At 36.1% G+C, this 19244-nt stretch overlaps 1 protein-coding gene across 10 annotated transcripts in view; it reads left to right on the top strand.

The window, feature by feature from the left end:
- Positions 1–19244, top strand: part of ACACA (acetyl-CoA carboxylase alpha) — a 293591-nt gene that overhangs the window by 62215 nt on the left and 212132 nt on the right. For all 10 annotated transcript variants that reach the window (XM_063112234.1, XM_063112233.1, XM_063112232.1 and 7 more), the window contains 2 exons: positions 3666–3712; positions 7034–7286. In XM_063112234.1, the coding sequence (XP_062968304.1) occupies positions 3666–3712; positions 7034–7286 (300 nt within the window). The remainder of the gene's footprint in view (positions 1–3665; positions 3713–7033; positions 7287–19244) is intronic.

Raw genomic sequence — 19244 nt, 5'->3', positions numbered from 1 at the left:
AAGGCATTCTGATTCTTGATCATTTGTATGTGAACTTTTTTCTCTCTGGAAGCTTGTAGGATCTTCTCTTGTGTTCAGTTTCTGAAATTTCAGTGATGTGCCTTGTCGTCTGTCTGTTTTTATTCATTGTGGTAGGCACTTGGTAAACTTTTTAAATACGGCAATCATGCCCTTTAACCTTGGGAAGGTTAATTGAATTATTACATTAATTATATTTTGCCCTCTATTTTGTTCTGTTCTCACTTTTGGGAGCTCTTATTATTTATATAATGGACCTTCTGAACAAGTTCTCTAATTTTCTTATCTTTTCTCTCCTACTTTTCTTCACTTTGATTTTTTATTCTGACTTATGAATTCTTTTTTTTTTTTTTTTTTAAAGATGACCGGTAAGGGGATCTTAACCCTTGACTTGGTGGTGTGAGCACCACGCTCTCTGAAGTGAGCCCCTGGGATGTCTTTCTTGACTCCTTTCATCACCATTACCACCTCCAAGTTTGGAGAAATTGCCCTTCTTTTGTGTTTCCACACTTAGCAATTATTATACTACTGTAATTGTTTTTAGGTGTCTATAGCTATTTAGTCAGGGACCAAATCTTTTTCATCTTTGAGTACATGGTATCTGTTTCACTATTTGGAACATAAGTGCTTGTTATTTTATAATTTAAAAATTGCCAGAAAATAAAATATCATTTAAAAAAAATTCTCTCCAGGTCTGGCCAGTTAGCTAGAGTGTGGTGTTATAACACCAAAGTCAAGGGTTCAGATGCCTGGACTGGCTAGCCACAAAAAGAATTATAAATTCTTTGTAACTTTCTTATGGATCACCGAACTAATACCAAAATCCATTAAAAAATTTATCAGTAAAATGACAAAAATGAAAAAGGCAAATTCAGTTATTCTTTTTGAAAAAAATTAAATGAAAATACTATGGCTTGAAAGGCAAGGACATGTTGTGCGTAAACTTGGATACTTTTATCAGTGCCTGTGAAAACTGATTGCTGCCTCTTTATTAGAGTTGCTTGGAAAATACAGTGTCATTTGAGTTAAAGGAGAACAAGCTAGCTAAGTTGGTAAAATCTGTTGTATTTATTTAGAGAAATATTTCAACGAAATGCAGGCTGACTCTTAAATAGGTACATTAGCTGTAATTAGCTTTACCCCATTTTCAGGAACATAGGGCACAGTTTGAGAGCCTTCTGCAAATATTTTTGTGAGTCCCCAAATAGAAGTTTAAGAATACATTATTATTTTTTTTTCTTTTAAAGATGACTGGTAAGAGGATCTTAACCCTTGACTTGGTGTTGTCAGCACCACGCTCACTTAATGAGCAACCGGCCATCCCTATATGGGATCCGAACCCGTGGCCTTGGGGTTATCAGCACCACACTCTCCCAAGTGAGCCACTGGCCGGCCCCCATTATAAATTTTTTAAATAAAAGAGAATTTGACATTGTCAACAATTTGATATAATGAAGAAAATAGTTTTTATTTGAATAGGCAGACCATCCTTCAGCCAGATCTGGGGAAAGCCCCTGTTTTGGAGGTGATAAGACAGCAACTGTCTGAACCTTCGCCAAAGTTCAACTCCATTTTTTGTCCTCTTTCAGGAGAAAGAGGTCTTAACCTAATTCATGGCAAGGTTTTAAAAATCTCAAACTTGCATGCTGGTCCAACCCCCATGGCTCACTCAGTAGAGTACGGCACTGGGAGCGCAGAGGTGCTGGGAGCGCCAAGGCTGCGGGTTCGGATCCTATATAGGGATGGCCGGTACGCTCACGGGCTGAGTGTGGTGCGGGCGACAACAAGCCAAGGGTTCCGTTCCACTTACTGGTCACAAAAAAAAAAAAACTTGTATGCAATGAAAATTTTGTGTAAGGGTGCGTTTTTGTAAGGAGAAGGTTCATAGCTTTTATCAGATTTCCAATAGTGTCTTGACCTAAGAAAGTGTAAGAACCACTGGTTTAAGTACTTAATTCTGTTTGCTCTCGAGTAAGGACGCAAAGTGGAGAGGGCGGGAGTAAGGTTTAGGTGTGGCTTTGAGGCTCTTTTGACACAAGTCACAATAAAATGTCATTTACATCATGACCTATATATAAGTGAAACAAAAATTTACAGAACTGTATGTAATACCCTCATAAAATATGGTACGCTCTTTTTTTTTTTTTTTTTTTTTTTTCTTTTTTTTTTTTACTGGTAAGGGGATTGCAACCCTCGGCACGGTGTTGTCTGCAGCACGCTTAGCCAGCGAGTACACTGGTCATCCCTATATGGGATCCGAACCCGCGGCCTTGGTGCTCACTCTCCCGAGTGTGCCACAGGGCAGGCCCAAATACGGTACACTCTTAACATTTTCTATTCTATTTCATTTTTAAAATGTTGATTCTGTACCAGCCAACTGCCAAATAAATAAAAATAAAAATGTTGGTTGTAACTTTCTAAATGGATTTCTTAACATTCTGCTGGGTAGTAACCCATAGTTTGAAAAACACTGGTCTAGTGCATTCTAGTTTACAAGTACTTTCATATACTCTCAGTCTTCACAGCAGTCCCATGAGGTATATATAACCTTCTTATTTTTATAGACAAGGAGGCCCAGAGACGTTAAATGACTTGTTCAAAGTTTGCACTTCTAATACTTGACAGAGTCAGAGTTTGAGCCTGGGTCCTAGGTTTTGACTCTAGATTCACTGCATCTTTGGTTACATGATCTAAACTATTTCCTTTTTCCTTCCTTTTCTCACCTCCTTCCTTACCATAATTGTAGAAAATACTACTTGCTCAGACTACATAATTTAATAAATCTTAATTCCCCAATTAACATACCTGCGCTGTCCCAAATCTTGTCCCTTTTCATTTGGGGGTCCTCTCGTAGAAGTTCTAGATTTCCTTATCAATGTAATAGGTTCTTTACTTTTGTTTTCTTCTCTGCCCTAATCTAGTGGTTCTCAAGCTTGGATTTGCATCCGTGTAAAATCAACTGTTGACCTTAAAATTCAGATCCCTGGGCCTCCTGCTGCAATTCTGATTCAGTAGATCTGAGGTGGAGTTTAGACGTGTATTTTTAAAAACCTCCACAGGTGATTCTTACACATAATCACAGTTGAGAATTTCTACCCTAGATGCATTTACATTGTTGGGCTTAGAAAGAAACCCAGGATTCGGGGAGAAGCTAGAGATTCCTTGGTCCCTTAGAGTTTAGGATTTAGTGTAATGGGGGCTCTATCCTCTCCCTGATTCCCAACCTTTGTTGGTAGATATAGCCACTTAGAAACACAATGAGAGCCTGAATGGTATAGAATCTAGTAATTCTCTTCTCCCCACTGCTTCCTTTTTGGTGAAATATTGGAAGTGAAAGGGTTGGAATGTATTCTTTGAATATACAATTGGAAAACCGACTTTGTGAAATGGTAAGCTTGGACTACTGTTTAATACCTTCATAAATAATAGTCTTTGAATGTATAATACTTTTGATTTACAGAATTGAACAAATAATAGTTAAACTCCTGAACTTTATGCTTCAAGTTAAATAATAGATTTAACCAGAAAAAATGATACTTTGAAGATTATTGTTTTTGTTCTATGCTGAGTGAGCAAAACAGGAATTGACAAAAATTTGAGTTTCTTAAAAAAACAAAAAACCTTTAAATCTCTCTCTTTCTTTCTAGTTCTTTTTGGAGGCGGATATCTGCTCAGACAGTAAGAATTATAAGAGGTCAGTTACAAATAATGCTCCTTCATGTTTACAATGTGATAATAATTTTGTTCATGTGCTAAAATATTAAATGTAGGCTTTTATGTTAAAAGTTCCCTTCCACAGAAGAATATAGGCAGATTTAGGGTGGATAACCTGAAGTGAACAGGGAGTCTGACAATGGTAGTGTTCCACTACCTTTTCTCTTTAATTCAGGGCTAGAATCAATGGAAATGGGACAGGCTGTGGAGTAGCTTCTAGAGTGTCTGAACAGCTAGCTACTCAGTAATTTTCCATACATGACCTCTCTTTTCTGGTGGTTTGTAGGCTCGTGCCTGCTAATACTATTCAGTGTAGTTGCTGGTTGCTGGACAGGCTGTTTAGCTGTTAATGCTAAGCTGCTTCCTTTCCAATCTATGTAACCCTTTAGAAAAGGCCACCTTCATGTTCTTCTTAGCTAGGAAAGAAAAACTTGAAGTTGGCCTTATTGAGACTTTCATTTATTAGCCTGGGGACCATGTTATTGGTAACCCTTTCCTTTTCTTTCCCATGGAATCAAAAAATCATTCCTTTCTTTCGGATTTTATTTTTTGGGTGTCATCTAATTTCAGTCAGCCTGTAAGGTAGAATCTGCACCCGAGTGCCTTACTTATTTCTCTTGTGAAGAAGGAAGCCATTATTTTCTGTGTTGGGATGTAATTTTATTTTATTTTTATTTGTTTATTTTTATTTTTTTGGCAGCTGGCCGGTATGGGGATCTGAACCCTTGACATTGATATTATCAGCACCACATTCTAACCAACTGAGCTAACCAGCCAGCTATAAGTTTATTTTTAAACTTGACTATTCACTGCTTTAAAATATGAAAAAAATACACTTTTGCTGTTGTACCTTTTGGTGTTCTTCAGAGCAGTCAATCTGTTGGAACTTTTTTTTCCCTTTTTTCCTCCCACTCTCCCATTTTTCCTTTTTTTTTTCCTCTCTTTTTAAAAAAAATGATTTGGTTTTCATTTAGGCTTCTAGAATGAAGATCTTCATAAAATTGGGATACTTTTTTTTTTTCAAGAAACCTAATATTCCAGGGAGAAATGTAAACTTTGTAATTTTTTTCTGTTGCATGATATTTTTATATTTGCTTCTAGTTATATTTATTTATTTATTCATTTATTTATTTTGTGGCTGGGTGGTACGGTGATGGGGGAATTGAACCCTTGACCTGATGGGGGAATTGAACCCTTGACCTTGGTGTCACAATACCATGCTCTTACGAACTGAACTAACTGGCTAGACTGATTCTAGTTTTAAAAGTAAAAGTTACCTTAAGTCATGTCCAGCTCACTTTCAGGAAATGTCTATAGGTTTTTTCTTTTTCTTTCTTTTTTTTTTTTTTAAAAGCATTCCTGGAAATTTGTTACTACTTTATTTTTTTAAAGATGACCGGTAAGGAGATCTTAACCCTTGGCTTGGTGTTGTCAGTGCCATGCTCAACCATTGAGCTAACTGGCCATCCCTATATAGGTTCTGAACCCATGGCCTTGGTGTTATCAGCACCACACTCTCCTGAGTGAGTCATGGGCCGCCCCTATTAATACCTTTTTAAAAAAAAACTTTTTTGAATAAATAAATAAATAAATAAATAAATAAAAATAAAAATAAAAATAAAAATAAAAATAAAAATAAAAATAAAAAAAAATAGAAATAACTTTTTTGGCGGTTGCCCAGTACAGGGATCAGACCCTAGACCTTGTTGTTATCAGCACCACACTCTAACCAACTGAGCTCACTGGCCAGCTCCATTATTACTTTTTTATTCTTGTAGCACAGTGGTTCTCAAACTTTAGGGCTTGTTAAAACACAGATTGTTGGACACCAGCCTGTGGTTTCTGATAGTTGGTTGCTCTGGGGTAGGGCCTAAGAATTTGCACTTCTAGAAAGTTCCCAGATGCTGCCACTGCTGGTCCAGGAACCACACTTTGAGAACCACACTGCTCTAGCGTTTACAAATACTGTTTTGTCTCTGGGCATCAATAAGCTCTGAGTCACGAATTATACCAAAATAATAGTGCATATGTAATTTTAACATGTTCAGTGGTGATTCCCAAACATTTTAAAATATTGATGTTTTCTTGTCTGATATCAAGGAACACTGCTCTCTACCTACTTTTATACCTCAAAGTGATTGATAGCATGTAAAATTTATTAACAATACATTTGTTGCTATCTATTAACTATTTATTACTATCTGTTATATCTTAGAGCATCTCAAAATCAGGTTTGGTTATTATTATTTTTGAATTAAAATGATTCGTTAGGCTATAAGCTATTTAATAATGAGTTGATTTGTTGTTTTGAAGTTTTTAAATAGGATTTGAGGCAACAAAATATTGTTTCTTAGGGTTTTTATTGTTGTTCTGGGCTTTGAACTATGTTTTTGTCTTTATTAATTAGTTTGTTAGTTAGCAATTGGCAGTATCTAATCCCTGACTAGTAAGACACTATATCTAGAAAAGTTGTACTTATTGAGTACAACTTTGATTATGGCTTTTTTTTTTTTTTTTTTTTTCCCTTTGGGCAGATGGCTGGTGAGGGAATCTGAATCCTTGACCTTGGTGTTATCAACTGATTATAGTTTTTTAGTTTGGTCATAGATTCACTTTCTCCCTACACCAATGTCAGCATATTGGCTGACAAAAATCCACCCAAAAAAGTAGACATTTTTGGGTGGATTTTTAAAAGATGTAATTCAAGAAAAGACTTATCAGAACAAATAAAGGTTTTTGGTTTTTTTTTTAATTAAAAAATACCCATATGGAGTTTGTTTTAAAGGTATATACACTGTGTAAAATTCTTAGCCTCTCAAGGTATAGTGTTTGGAACCAGATGATCATTATGTAATTTCCTCTAAACACCGAGTTTCAAATGACCATCACTCTTCCCAAACCTGAACCTTTTTCTCCCTGGTACTAACAATTGAAATTGCCTTATCACAACAAGTAGACTTTACCTACTACAACGGTTTCTCCATTGATCATAGTTATCTGTTGGACATCACCAAATTGATAAAGAGATTGGGAATGGTTTGTAGTTTTTTGAGAAAGATTTCTTTGTAGAAAAGGGAACTGGTTTTAATTTTTAGGCATAGTTACTTTACCATGTACTCAATTTTCTTCCCTCGTAGAAAACAAAGACCCTGAAATATAATAGCCAGGGAAGCTAGTTCTCAAACTTTGCCTTGCTTCTAAGTGCCAGTTGTGGTTTATCAGAAATAACCTCTGGCTGTTCTCAGATATAGATTATTATCCATAGTCTGCTTTTCTTACTTACTCTTCATATTCTCCATAGCTCTGAGAGCTCATTTCAAAGGAATAATGGATGAACCATCTCCCTTGGCCAAACCTCTGGAGCTGAACCAGCACTCCCGATTCATAATTGGTTCTGTGTCTGAAGATAACTCAGAGGATGAGATCAGCAGCCTGGTGAAGCTAGACCTACTGGAGGAGAAGGAGGGCTCCCTGTCACCAGCTTCTGTCAGCTCAGATACACTCTCTGACTTAGGAATCTCTAGCCTACAGGATGGCGTGGCTTTACACATGAGGTAAGACAGAAAAGTTTAATGGTTTACTAATTTAACTGGTCTTATTAGTTTTGCTGATTGTGTCCTGAAAAGAGCAAGAATAGTTTTAGCCAAGACTGCTTTAATTTTTCCTCTGTCACTGGACTCAAAGTTTTGATGACAAAGTGGGAAAGATGTATTTTGCGGGTTTTGGAAGTGTCTTTTCCTAAATGATGCCCTCAACTTTTTCCTGTCCTTCCTACATACTTGTCTTTTAATGAGACCTAGTGAGTAAGAGTTAGGTTGAGGAACTTCAGTCTCTGTGCTACTTTAAATAACATTGTTGTTACTATCTTGATGATTGATAGGAATTCTGCAGCGGTGGGTACATTTGTAGTAATCTTTCTTTGAACCGCCTCATCTTGTCAGGAAGTTATATTTGTTTCTTACGGGACCAGCCCTCATTAAAGGGTTGTGATATGAACAAAGGGTTGTTATATAGCTCCCCTGTTTTCTCTAGACACACAGTTCTCTGTAATTGAGAATGTCAGTAACTGGTAACACTGGATTATTCTTATTTATTGATATTTGATTATACAACCAGTGTGTCAAAATTAACCTTTAGTCATTTGCTTTGTAATTCTTGGATTAAAGATCTGGATAGGTGGTTCTTGGTTCTCACTGTTTATCAGAATCACTTGGGAGAGCCTTACAAAATAAACCCTGTCTCCAGAGATTCTGATTCATTTGGTATTTGCTTGGCTATAAACTGGGGTATTTTTTTTTAAAAAGCTATCCAGGTGATTCTAGTGTAACAGCCAGGGTTCAGATTATAGGTCTAGCCTAGATAAACATTAGTTAGGGTGGCTGTTGCTGCTGTTATTATCTTGGTGCTTCTATTATTTATGGGTCATAAAATAATTCAGCTTATTTTTATACACCCAAGATACTGACTCTATAGTAAAATCCCATACTAGATCTGGCTGAATATTACTGTTCTCTTATTATTATCCCTGGAGCTTGGGTCCTGGCTTCTGAGAGATGAAGATAGTGTGCATCAGTAGTCACCCTTGTTTAGCTATGTGGAGGTGGAAAGACAAGAGTAATGCAAGTTAATTATGTTTTACTTCACAGATTCCTAGAACTGCAATGAATCAGAGAGATAATTTAGCCTAATGCGTTTTGTTTTGTTTTAATAGATGTGAAAACTGAGGCCTGATAAGGGGAAATAACTTGCCTAAGGTATAATAGCCAGAAAACTGGAATTCAAACTCAAATGTCCTGATAACATTTCAGTAACTTTTTTTTTTTTTTTTCCGTGACCGGCGCTCAGCCAGGGAGTGCACCGCTCATCCTTATATAGGATCTGAACCCGCGGCGGCGGGAGCGTCGCCGCGCTGCTAGCGCAGCACGCTACCGAGTGCGCCACCGGCTCAGCCCTCAGTAACTTTTCTACTCAACTTCTCTGACCATACAGGTGTCTTAATTACGTAACTAGTTTAGACAAAATTGGTTTTATGGAGTTAATGAACAGAGTATTATAACTAATCTCTAGGGTAAAAAGAGGAATAGAGGGCAGTATTTAGTGGCAGGGAAAAGGGGTTAGATCTTTATGTAAACATTTTTCATTACTTTATAGTTCACTTAATGGTTGACCCTAAGGTTAATTCTTGTACTATCTTCCCCCTTGGGGTCATTTGGAAGTGTGTGGTTATGTGACTGGTAGAACTACATGCATTTAGAGGACAGAGGACTAATGATACTAAACCTTCTGCAATGTAGTGGATAATCCCACACAACAAAGAATCGTCCTTCTCAAAATGTTGTAGTGCCTCTGTTGAGAAAGACTGAATTAAAACTTAACATGTTAAGCCACACAGCACCTTGAGAAATTTGTCCAATTTGAGACTATGTGAATCTTAACATCCATTTGTTGGATTAGGAAACTGAGTTTGGCAATGGTTAGATAAATGCCATTATGGGAAACTCAGCTGATGATATCACAAGGCAGTTTGCAGTCTCCAAGTCATTCTCAAAGTTAATGGCTCTTATGTAAAAACTGTGTGGTCAGTGGCATGAGTGCCTGAGAGTTTCTTTGCATGCCTTACTGTTGCAAAACTCATGCCCATAGCTTGTGGAGGAACAATGGATTGAAGTGTGATCAGCAGCCTGGGAAGGAGACAGTGCCAGTTCCAAAACAGAACAAAGATTTTCTATTGATTTATTCCTTAAATCATTTGTGGATATGATGTCCTTGGAGGTAATTTAAATTGAGTTAAATTCATTTGATGGAAGAAAGATCTCTGTTATGACATCTTCCATTAATTAGGTGTGTGACCATAGACAATTCATGTTATTTCCTTGGACTCATTTTCTTCATCTATAAAAATGAAGATATTCATTCAGATGCTCCTTTTCACTCTTTGAACTCAAAGTTAAATAGAGACTGTTGAGTTTAGGATTAGTTCTTAGAATGAATAGCCTAATCCTTCAGAGGTGATAATAGATTAAGGGGGCAGGTACATTCCTAAGAGATGTTAACCAGAAGTCATCTGAAACCAAGTGAAATAATTGCCATAATATGAGTGGACCTTTCTTTCTCTAGTTTAGGGCTTGATTTTAGGTGCTGAATGAGAAGTCTAGTGGCATAATGGATGGGCAGAAATAAAAAACTAGACTTTTCTAGGGATGGAGATTGACTTGCATCATGCATTTTCCAGAGTCCAATGAAAAACTGGATGAATCACATTCTAAGTTTTATGACCCAAACATTTGAAAATAAGGCCCTGAGAAAGTAGTTATAGCTTGGTGGGAATATACAAGCCTCATTGCAGACAAGTATTTTGACTTTTTATTTTTAAATAAGATCAGCTAGGGGTTGATATATCAGCTAGATTGATATATTTCTAAAATTCATTATTATTTACTTGAACTTTTAAGAAGAAGGACTGTTAAACACTGAATGTGGGCATCTTACTTTTGTTAACTAGTGTATGATTTGGTGGCATATAATAGAGCCATCTCTAGTATGTATATTGGCAGTTTCTCTGCTCTTTATAGAATGCTACTTGAGATTAGATTTGTTCTGTATACTTCAGATGCACCCTGTACTATCAAGCAAATAAGATTGTAATCAGTTTTGTCAACTAATGTGTTGAATTCCTGGTTGAAGTCCAGTTGGAAACAGGTTATGCCCACATTTGGGTCTTTTACCTCTTAGGGTAGTGTGATTTCTTGAAAACTTTTTTATCTTATATTTCATGTTGTAGTATTTGAAATTCTGTCTCAATTTTCTCTTAAACTTCTTAAAATATATGGTCAAAGTATTAAATGGCCAACATTGTATGCTTAACAAGAAAGCATGTTTGTTAAGGACTTTATCTGAGAATGATCTGTAATTGCTGTTAACTGTATATACATAAATCTAGCATAAGATGTTCTATAGCTGGGGTTCAAGACAGTAAGTTGCTGCTTTGGAAGGAGAGAGTAAGTTCATTCAGGAAAGGATCTTTGTGTTTTTTTTTCTCTCTCTCTCTTGTTTTTCATTCTTTTTATGAATTTTTAAATTTTGCTTGTTTCAAGGAAGGGATCTTTGAAGGTGAGTTTTATTCCTATCTCCTTTCTGGTCTAGAAAGAAAAGTACTTTACCAATATCTTTGAAAATTGAGAATTCAGATATGAGATTCACCTATAAGATGTTTGATTCTTCTGTCTGGTTATTTATCTTAGTTCATTAGAGCACGGCGTTAAAACACCAAGATCAAGGGTTGGATCCCTGTAGCGGCCAGCCATTAAAAAATAATTTTTTAAAAAAGTTTGATTCTTCAGAATCTAACTAGAAAATATTTAATTTCTTTTGTAATTAGAAATAATCTATAAAGTTTCTCCCATGATACCAGTCATGGAACGCAAACAGGTAATATACTCAACGTGTTTGGAATCAGCTCCTAGATATCGCATGTCATTGTAGACTTAAAAAAAAAAATAAATTCATATACAGCTGTGCAAACCTTTATCCATAGGAAATAATGGTGTTGAGGTAAGATTCTAAGAGAATCTGGGAGTGGCATTCAGCTTCTCCCGTTGGGTCAAGAGGGAAGTTTAGGTGACAGTAGTAGTGAGAGAAAAGGCCTATATATTGCTGCTACATTCTATCCTATTTTTTACATTAACTTTAAGAACTAGCAGTTGTCCTCTCTCAGTGACTCATTAGAAGAATAATAGCAATAATAGGTAACATTAAGTGCTTTACTATATGTCAGACACTCTGCTGAGCTTTATGTGGAGTATGACACTTAATCTCCACAACAACTCCACGAGATAGATGTTGCACTATTATTACCCACAATTTATGGATAGTGAGCTGAGACATAGGTTAAATAACATGCCCAAAGTCACACAGCTTGTCATTGGCCGAGTTTGGTATTGAACCCAGTTGGAGCTCATACGGGCAACTACTATACTAAACTATAACTCTTGCTGTAATAGATACTCTTGTGTTCTCTTTGAACAATTCTCTTATTGAATGTCAGCCTTATTAAAAAGGGATAGAAGTTAGAAAATGTATTTTTAAATAATGCTTTATTAAAAAAGTGTAGAAAATTAAAAACAAAATACAAGGTTACTTCAAAAACTTGGAAAATAGAATTAAAAGATAATATGAATCTTCCCATGAGCTTTTTAAAATACTGTCATACAAGCAAACATATTTTAGCCTTGTATATCTACCACCCAGAGATTACTCTGCTAATAATATCCTAATGTATAGTCTTCTGGATCCTGTTCTATGCATATACTTATATGCATTTCTGTTTAGTGAAATGAGGTCGTATTGTTTTATAATTTGCTGTTTTTTGGTAAAAAATTTCCACCTTTCTATTTTAATAAATTTTCATCTCATTTAGTATACACACTGTATTCAAATTTCTCCAATTGACCCCAGAATTCTGGTTCATTCAAACAAGTGTCCAATCTAAGACCACATGTTGTGTATTGTGTGCCTTAAATTTCTTAATCTATCATATTACCCACACACTTTTTTTATAACAATCTCTAGTGACTTGTTTAAGAGGAAGTTAGCAAATCATGAAAGTTTATGGTTACTAGTGACAATTTAGTGTCATGGAGAGAAACGGAGAAAAATAAAGGAAGATTTACCATTCTACACTTTTTGGGTTTTTTTACTTTTTATTTTGTTTATTTATTTATTTTGGCAGCTGGCCAGTAAGCCATTCTACACTTTATATAGTTAAAGTAGTTGTAGCACAGCAATTTGATGTTGCATTAATGATGGTATTTATTTATTTATTTATTTATTTATTTATTTTTTAAAAGACGACCGGTAAGGGTATCTTAACCCTTGTCTTGGTGTTGTCAGCACCATGCTCACCTAGTGAGCAAACCGGCCATCCCTATATGGGATATGAACCCGTGGCCTTGGTGTTATCAGCACCACACTCCCCTGAGTGAGCCACGGGCCAGCCCAGTGATGGTATTTTAATGAATTTTACAATCATAATGAAAGTGAACATTATAAAGTACAGTTTGATTTTATGAGAAGATGTGAAGGACAGATTTTTAGTTTTAGCTGTATATATTTGTGTTTGGCATGGAAAGAGATAAGGATTCTCTTTTCTTTTTAGTCTCTCACTTAAAACTCATTGAGTTTGAAAAGACTTCATTTAAATTTAGCTATGGAGATAAAATTAAATAATAGCTGTGAAAGGTTTTGGAAAAGTAAAATGTGCCATCCAGTGTAATATGGTTCTTCTATTTTGTTTTGTTTTAATTAATTATTAATTAATTATTGGTTTTTTTACATTGTATGATGTTGTTGCAGAGCATCCTGGTATAATATAGTATTATTTGTTATCGAGGAGTCCTTTTGTGAGATAAAAATTTTTGACTAGAAAAACCTCTTCAAGTCTTTTGCATATTAGTGTTTAAAACTTGGAAATTTAGGTTTGAAAGGCTTTAGATTACAACAAACATATATTGTCAATGTTATAATTCACATGTTGAGAATAACCATTATTTGAAAAATGCAAGAAATTTTGTTACCGAGCCAGGGTTTACTACCCAATGTGCACAGAAGCCAATACCATGGAACTAGCTTTTGCAAGAAGAAAGGCTTTATTTATGGAGTTGACTTATACAAGGCCAGGAGGTTTGAGATTTGAGATCTCTCAAATTTGTCTCCCATAACCAGGGGCTGAAGGGGCTTTTAAGGTTTGAGATTTGAGATTTCTCAAATCTGTCTCCCATAACCAGGGGCTGAAGGGGCTTTTAAGGGGTATTTGGGATCCCTTATTGGCTAAATCCAAGTGACATGGCAAAGGATGATAGGCTGATAAAGTCAGGAGCTCATTGGTTGATTCTGAATCCAATCCTCTGATTGGTCTAATTTAGATTGCTCCTTGGTATAGAATTTTCAGATTCCTGATGTCATCTGGTAGTCAAGGTCCTCTTTCAGTGCATGCTCAGTTTACCCCCTACAAAGTAACTCTGAGATAACTTGAGATTAGAAAATAAAACCTGTTTCAGCTAGTTTTAGATGGTTACAATTTCATTCCCCTTTTCTATCTTTTAGCTTATTTCTGTCAAGCTTTAACATGGGAAATAAGGAAACTGGCTCTAGTTTTGAGTTTATATCATAGCATTGCTTATAAGATAGACCTCTGAGAGTATTCTTATGTTTTGGCTTTCTTAGCATTTCTCACTTAGCTTTCCTGAGCTTTCTGCCTTCCCCCAGTAGCTCTCCAAACATTTTATTTTCAGTGCTCCTTCCTTGATATTCTGAGGTTCCCAGTTGCTATTGTGCTTTATACTAGTGAGTTGACAGAGAAAGCCATTTTGAGATCTACAACTTGGTTCTCTTTAGCTTTGGGCAATAGTTTTCTCTCTCCATCTCTTCCCCTCCCCTTCTTTCCATTCAGAAAACAGGAGCTGTCTGTTCCTGTGTACGTATTTTAATCTCTGGAGTTTATTCTATAAACTTAGCTAATTGAGGAAATGGTAAATTATGAATGTTGGAAGTAGGGCTCAGGACAGCTGCTTGACAATGTTCATTACTTTTTTTTTTAGTTTAAAGATCTCGATTGGATTTATTGCAATTCTAGAATCTGGCAATTTCATTCCAAAAAATAGAATAAGTGTTTCAGTGAGCAGAAGAGTTTGGCTTTATAGACAGAAAAAGGGCTGAAGAAAGCAGAAATAAACAAAAAGCGGATTAGTCATGTCAAAATTACTTGTCAGGTGAGAACCAGGAGACAGAACAATGAAAAAATAACTGATTGGTTAACTTAAATGTTTTTTGTGTGTGTGTTTTTCTGTTCTGGCTGGCCAGAACAGGGATGGAAGCCTGGACCTTGGTGTTATCAGCACCATGCTCTAACCAACTGAGCTAACTGGCCAGCCCTGTTACTTTTATTACTTCTAGTGTAATGCATACATTTTCTCCCTCCCATCTTTATGTTGGCATAAATTTACAAGTGAAGTTTGCATTTACTACTTTATATTTTTAAATTATTAGAAGTAATGTATACTTATTATTAAAAAGTTGGAAATCCAAAAAGTATAAAAAAGAAAATAGAAACAATCTAGAATACAATCATCCAGTGATAACCACTATTTAATATTTTATATATTTGCTTTTGGTGTTTTTTAACCCATAAGGACAAATTTCATTAAAAAAAAAAATATAGATACCATAATGAATACACAGCTCTGTTTTCTGCATTTTGTTTTTAAGATGACCAGTAAGGGGATCTTAACCCTTGACTTGGTGTTGTCAGCACCACACTCAGCCAGTGAGCGAACCGGCCATCCGTATATGGGATCCAAACCCGGGGCCTTGGTGTTATCAGCACCGCACTCTCCCGAGTGAGCCACGGGCCGGCCCCGTGTTTTCTCCTTTTTAAATGTAATAACACTCTCTCATGTTAAAAACCTTTTGAAAACTTAATTGTTTTAGCTTTTTATTTTGAAATAATTTTACTTTTTTTTAATCAAGGATATGCACAATTATTTGTTCAAACAACAAATACATAAAATGAATAACAGATGAATAACAAAATACTCTGTAGAAAGTAGGGCTTCCAATTTTCACAAAAACTGGTGATGTAAACTTATTAAAATTTACATATTTCATTTTAAAATCTCTATAATTATTTGAAATAGCTCTCTAAAGTCTTCCAAAAGCATGCAAATATCAAATTAATTTCAACTGAGGAAAATTTATACTTATAAATACCTATATTAAAAATAAATTAACAGCAAGCCACTAAAAAAAAAAAAAAGGAGAATCTCAAATCATTAATGTAAACTTCCACCTTAAGAAAATAGAAGAAGAGCAAACTAAACCAAAAGCAAATATAAGTAGGAAATAACAAAGATTGCTACAGAAATATATAAAATAGGGAATAAAAAAACAATAGAGAAAATCAACAAAACCAAAAGTTGATTCTTTAAAAAAGATCAAGAAAATTTGCAAACCTTTATCTAGACTGACCAAGAAAAAAAGAGAGAAGAATAAAATTACTGAGATGAGAAATAAAGTAGGGGCATTATTACATTGTCACTATGGCTTTTTGTGGTAGTAAAATATAGTTTCTTTCTCATTGGCATTTTTGTTCTACCAGTGGGTTTTGTTCTTTCTTGTGTATTCATTTTAGTAATTATTATTTGGGGGTTCCAGATGCAAGACTTCCTTGAGGATTTCTTGTTGGGCCGGTTGTGTGGTGGTGAACTCCTGCAGCTTTTGTTTGTTTGGAAAATACGCTACTTTTCACTCATGTCTGGAGGATAGCATTGCTGGGTACAGTATTCTTGGTTGGCCGTTTTTTTCTGTGAGTATTTTGAATATATTATCCCATTTTCTTCAGGCCTATAAAATTTCTGTTGAGAAGTCAGCTGTTAATCTGATAGGGGCTTCCTTATAGGTGACTTGACACTTTTTTCTTGCTTCTTTTAAGATTCCCTCTTTGTCTTTCAGCTTTGCCAGTTTGACTATAATGTGTCTTGGTGAAAATCTTTTTGGGTTGAATCTGTTTCAGGATCTTTGAGCCTCCTGGATCTGAAGGTCCATGTTACTCCCTATACCTGGGAACTTTTATGTTATTATTTCATTGAATAGGTTTTCTATGCCTTTTCTTTTCTCCTCCCCTTCTGGAATACCCATGATTCGAATGTTTGTGCACTTAAGGTTGTCTGCTAGCTCTCTTAGATTTTCTTCATTTTTTAAAATTCTTTTTTCTTTTTTCTCATCTGTCTGGGTTATTTTGAAAAGACTATCTTCAAGATCAGAAATTCTTTCATCTGCTTGTTCTAGCCTGCTGCTTAAGCTGTCTATCAGTTGTGTTTTTTGTTTTATTGAGTGAATCTTTTAGTTGCATAAGGTCTGCTACATTCTTTTTTGGGGTATTAATCTCTTCGTAAATTTCCTCCTTCATATTCTGGATTTTTTTTCTCATTTCATTATGTTGTCTGAGTCTTCTTGTATCTTGGCGAGTTTCCTTGCTTGGAATCCCTTTTCAGTCATTTAAAGGGTTTCCTACTCTGTAGGGTCTTGTATTTGAGAATTGCTGTATTCTTTTTGTGGTCTTATATTTTCTTGGGTTTTTGTATTTTTGGCATCTCTACATTGATGTCTGGTCATCTGGTAGAGCAGTTGCTTTTTCTGTTATTCTGGAGAGGGCTTTGAGGAGAGAGAGACATCCTGTTCTTTTTCTGGTCTCTGCTGGTGACCCTCGTTGTGTCAGTGCACTTGAGTGTCCAGTAGGCCAACTGCACAGTGCTTCCATGGTGTCAAGCCATTTTTTTCAGCAGCCATGGCTGTGTTTGTGGCTGTGGTGGGCCACCTGTGTGGAAGTGGTGTTTTTGGTGTGCTCTTTTGCCTGCTTCTGGATGTAGGGGGCTGTGGTCCTTGGCTACCTGCCTAGGACCCTGGGTGTACTCTCTTGCCTGGTTCCAGGTAGAGGGGGCTTCAGCCCTTGGCTCCTTGTCTAGATTTCTGGGCATGCTCTTTTGCCTGCTTCTGGTGGAGGGGCCTGTGACCCATAGCTCCTTGCTTAGGATCCCAGGCATGCTCTCTTACCTCCTTCCTATTTTGAAATAATTTTAGACTTACAGAAGAGTTGCAAGGTAGCACAGAGAGTTCCTGTGTATACTTCAATCAGCTTCCCCTAATATTAACATCTTCTGTAACTATAGCACACTTATGTAGAGTTGCCAGATTTAGCAAATGAAAAAAAACAGGACAAGTAGTTGATTTTGAATTTCAGATGCACAATGAATAGTTTTTTTTTTGTTTGTTTGTTTCTCTGATTTTTATTTTTTTTTATTTTTTATTTTTTTTAAACAATGAATAGTTTTTAAATATAAGTTGTCTCAAATATTGCATAAGACATACTTATATAAAAAATTATTTGTTGGGGCCGAGCCCGTGGCGCACTCGGGAGAGTGCAGCTCTAGGAGCGCGGCGACGCTCCCGCCGTGGGTTCGGATCCTATATAGGAATGGCCGGTGCACTCACTGGCTGAGTGCCGGTCACGAAAAAAGACAAAAAAAAAAAAAAAAAAAAAAAAAATTATTGTTTGCCTGAAATTTGAATTTAAATGGGCATTCTATATTTTATCTGACACCCCTATATTTATTAAAACTAATTAACAGGTACAGTGATTTCAAGTAAACTACAGACTTCATTCAGTTTTCAGCTTCATCTCTACCCTTGCTAGCAAAGATATACTGGACACTGCAAATTCCTGAATTTTTCCAGTGTGCTGAAGTAGAGTTATACTTGTTTCTAAGTGCCCTCTCCTACTATAGGCTCTTTGGTTTCTGAGGCATTTCCTCAGACCATTGTATTCCTTGACCTTGTATTTTCTATTTTCCAAAAAAATTTTTGACAGCTCTTATGTTGAGGTCTCCTCCTCCATTTTGTTCGTTCTTATGGCTTCATGCCTCTTTTATCATTTTATTATTATTTTTGTGCAGTTTTGGTAAGGATCAGAAATAAATGCTCAATCTGTCACTTGCAATTGGTAGTCCTATTCACTTAATCATTGTAGTTAGGCTTCTGCATAACTTAATCTGTTGCAATTAGGCCAGAAATGTGGGTGTTATGCTGGATTCCTCTTTCCTTCACCCCTTACATCTAATTAGGTGTTCTTATTGATGCTATCCCCTAATAACTCTTGAATTCATCCCCTTCTTTCCATTGCCCCTGCCATTGCTCTTGATCTTATTTATTTTATTTTACTTTTTTGGGATTATGGCAATAGTATTTTAGCTCTTCTCCAGTCTCTTCCCCCCTTCAGTATAAACCCACATGGCCATTATTGGGATCTTTCTAAAAGGGAAACTGACCATCTCATTATACTACTTTAGTGGCTTCTTATTACCCCTAGGATATATTAGTGCCTAGCCAAACATTGTGCCAGGTGCTTAACATTCTTTCTTTCTTGTTTTGACTAAACACAACAGAAATTTATTCTTTCATAGTTCTTATTATTTTTTTTTTTTAAAGATGACTGGTTAGGGGATATTAACCCTTGACTTGGTGTTGTCAGCACCACACTCAGCCAGTGAGCGAACCAGCCAAAACTATGTAGGGATCCAAACCCATGGCCTTGGTGTTATCAGCACCATACTCTCCCGAGTGAGCCACAGGCCAGCCCTTCTTTCATAGTTCTGGAGGCTAGAATTCTGAAATCAAGTCATAGCAGGGTCATGCTCCCTCTGAAGGTGCTAGGAGGAATCCTTCCTGGTCCCTTCCTAGCTTTTCATGGTAGCTGTTGATCCTTGGCTTTCCATGGCTTACCCTGTGTTTAACATTATTTCTTTTATTATCATTATTATTACTTTTTTTTTTTTTTTCAGTGGTTGGCTGGTGTGGGCATTCAAACCCACAACCTTAGTGTTACAAGGCAGTTCTCTAACCAAGTGAGCTAACTGGTCCACCTAATCATTATAATGGTGGGCTTGATGAGATCTGTTAGGTGT

Source organism: Cynocephalus volans, chromosome 10 (assembly GCF_027409185.1).
Source record: "Cynocephalus volans isolate mCynVol1 chromosome 10, mCynVol1.pri, whole genome shotgun sequence".
Taxonomy (NCBI): Eukaryota; Metazoa; Chordata; class Mammalia; order Dermoptera; family Cynocephalidae; genus Cynocephalus; species Cynocephalus volans.
The sequence above is the reverse complement of the archived record's forward strand: the minus strand, read 5'-3'. Positions and strand labels throughout refer to the sequence as shown.